Source organism: Polyodon spathula, unplaced genomic scaffold, assembly GCF_017654505.1.
Source record: "Polyodon spathula isolate WHYD16114869_AA unplaced genomic scaffold, ASM1765450v1 scaffolds_1233, whole genome shotgun sequence".
NCBI classification, from domain to species: Eukaryota; Metazoa; Chordata; class Actinopteri; order Acipenseriformes; family Polyodontidae; genus Polyodon; species Polyodon spathula.
The window spans coordinates 5,907-8,225 of record NW_024472716.1 but is presented as its reverse complement, the minus strand read 5'-3'; the positions used below and the strand labels follow the sequence as shown (position 1 = coordinate 8,225).

The window sequence follows — 2,319 nt, the reverse complement described above, 5'->3', positions numbered from 1 at the left end:
GAGAGAGAGCTCTAATGTTTAAGAAATCATTTGTATATGAACTGTGAGTAACATTAAGCTTCAAAAGCTGTTTTCAAGGGACCTACTCTAAAAGGGAGAAAACTGAGGGAGGGAGAGAAGGGGGAGGAGAGTGAGACAATATAGATATTTAGGGTAAAAACTATTTCCTCTCCCTCCGAAACTTCAGGGATAGAACTATTTCAAAGAGAGAGAGAGAGAGAGGAGAGAGGAGAGAGAGAGAGGAGAGAGAGGAGGAGAGAGAGAGAGAGAGAGAGAGAGAGAGAGAGAGAGAGAGAGAGAGAGAGAGAGAGAGAGAGAGAGAGAGAAGAGAGAGAGAGAGAGAGAGAGAGAGAGAATCGGCTCACAGATTTAGGGGGTGAGTAACCTTTTCCTGATTTTATTTTCAATATACAAAGGCTTTCAATCTGCACTTTGTTTATTTTGAAAAGGTTTTCAATTGTCCTTTTCAAAAAGATAAAAACTGACGTTTCATGCAGCACTGTAATTAATTTCCTCTAGCTGCAACTTAACACTGACCTACAGCCGGTCTGCTGGACTCAGTCTAGTTTCAATAACGCTGATGAAGGCACTAGAGCCCCAAACTAGAGCTGCTCTGCTGGACTCAGTTTAGTTTCAATAACGCTGATGAAGGCGCTAGAGCCCCAAACTAGAGCTGCTCTGCTGGACTCAGTTAAGTTTCTATAATTACACACTTCACCCACAGAATATATATATATATATATAAATATATATATATATATATATATATATATATATATATATATATATTTGAGAAATGATTATTTTTTCCCTTCTCTAGGTGAAGTCATGTTTGGATTCTGCCTGACCCTCCTCTTGCTCCTCCCCCTTTCTCAGACCGCACCCCCTTCAGATGCCCCGCCTGCTCAGCGCTGCGCGCGGTGCTGTGACCCCTTGGAGTACCAGTCTTCACCACCAGAGGGGGACGACACACCCCCAGCAGGGAAATACATTGTGCCGGAGATCAGACCCTATATTAACATGACCATACTGAAAGGTAAAGGATCCTCGTACGTCACGGCTATGACTACAGCTCCCAGCACGCCTCCTCACCTGCGGCAGTGGCAAGGGATGCTGGGAACTGTAGTTCTTTAAAGGCTAATAATATTAATGTCTTTATGGACGGTTGTCTATTGAGAGAGAGAGAGAGAGAGAGAGAGAGAGAGAGAGAGAGAGCAACATCTCTGTAAGCAGTGATTCATTTTCCAGCCTGACTGCTTGAATACGAGCCGACGCCACCTAGTGGACAGCCACTACGGATCAAAACAAGCCTCCCACAACCTCCCAAACCCAATATATATTCTTCCACCCTTAGGCGAGAAAGGAGACCGGGGCGAGAGAGGCACGCCGGGCAAAACAGCCAAAGACGGTCCGCCCGGATCCCGAGGACCCCCGGGTCCCAAAGGCAGCAAGGGCCAGGCTGGCGCCCCGGGAGACGCCTGCAAGCAGCAGCAGCACGCCGCCTTTTCGGTCGGGCGCAAAAAAGCCCTCCACAGCGCCGAGGACTACCGGGCGCTGGTCTTCGACACGGTCTTCGTGAACCTCCACGAGCACTTCGACATGTTCGAGGGGCGCTTCCACTGCCACCTGCCCGGCCTCTACTACTTCAACCTGAACCTCCACACCTGGAACTTCAAGGAGACGTACGTCCACGTCATGCTGAACGAGCGGGCGCTGGTGATCCTCTACGCCCAGCCCAGCGAGAGGTCCATCATGCAGAGCCAGAGCGTGATGGCGCAGCTGGGCGCCGGCGACCAGGTCTGGGTGCGGCTCTACAGACGCGAGCGGGAGAACGCCATGTACAGCGACTCCAACGACGTCTACATCACCTTCAACGGCTACATGATCAAACCCGGTCCGGAATGAGTCCCCCCCGGAGAAATAGAGTGAAATAGAGAAATAGATGCTTCCCTGTGCTTTACCAGACCTCTCTGTGCTTTCAATGCTTCCCTGTGCTTTACCAGACCTCTCTGTGCTTTACAATGCTTCCCTGTGCTTTACCAGACCTCTCTGTGCTTTACAATGCTTCCCTGTGCTTTACCAGACCTCTCTGTGCTTTACAATGCTTCCCTGTGCTTTACCAGACCTCTCTGTGCTTTACAATGCTTCCCTGTGCTTTACCAGACCTCTCTGTGCTTTACAATGCTTCCCTGTGCTTTACCAGACCTCTCTGTGCTTTACAATGCTTCCCAGACTTCATATTGAAGACAGTATGTCAAGCCCACTGGCCACGACCTTAGGACTAGGACTCAACGCTTTGGAAATATCGCCCGGTCACCT

General features: G+C 49.5%; 1 protein-coding gene across 1 annotated transcript; it reads left to right on the top strand.

Annotated features, from left to right (window-relative positions):
- Positions 1-289: 289 nt before the first annotated feature.
- LOC121309362 (complement C1q tumor necrosis factor-related protein 6-like) lies at positions 290-1,931 on the top strand. The gene is made up of 3 exons (XM_041242244.1): positions 290-376; positions 821-1,036; positions 1,355-1,931. Exons 2-3 carry the CDS (start codon positions 829-831, stop codon positions 1,903-1,905), a joined length of 759 nt encoding a protein of 252 aa, XP_041098178.1. The 5' UTR covers positions 290-376; positions 821-828; the 3' UTR covers positions 1,906-1,931.
- Positions 1,932-2,319: the final 388 nt, after the last annotated feature.

Bases quoted from the DNA above. Each gene is read 5' to 3' on its own strand.
- LOC121309362 (XM_041242244.1), top strand. From the start codon at position 829: ATGTTTGGATTCTGCCTGACCCTCCTCTTGCTCCTCCCCCTTTCTCAG. The intron at 1,037-1,354 runs GTAAAGGATCCT...TTCCACCCTTAG, and splicing joins TAACATGACCATACTGAAAG to GCGAGAAAGGAGACCGGGGC.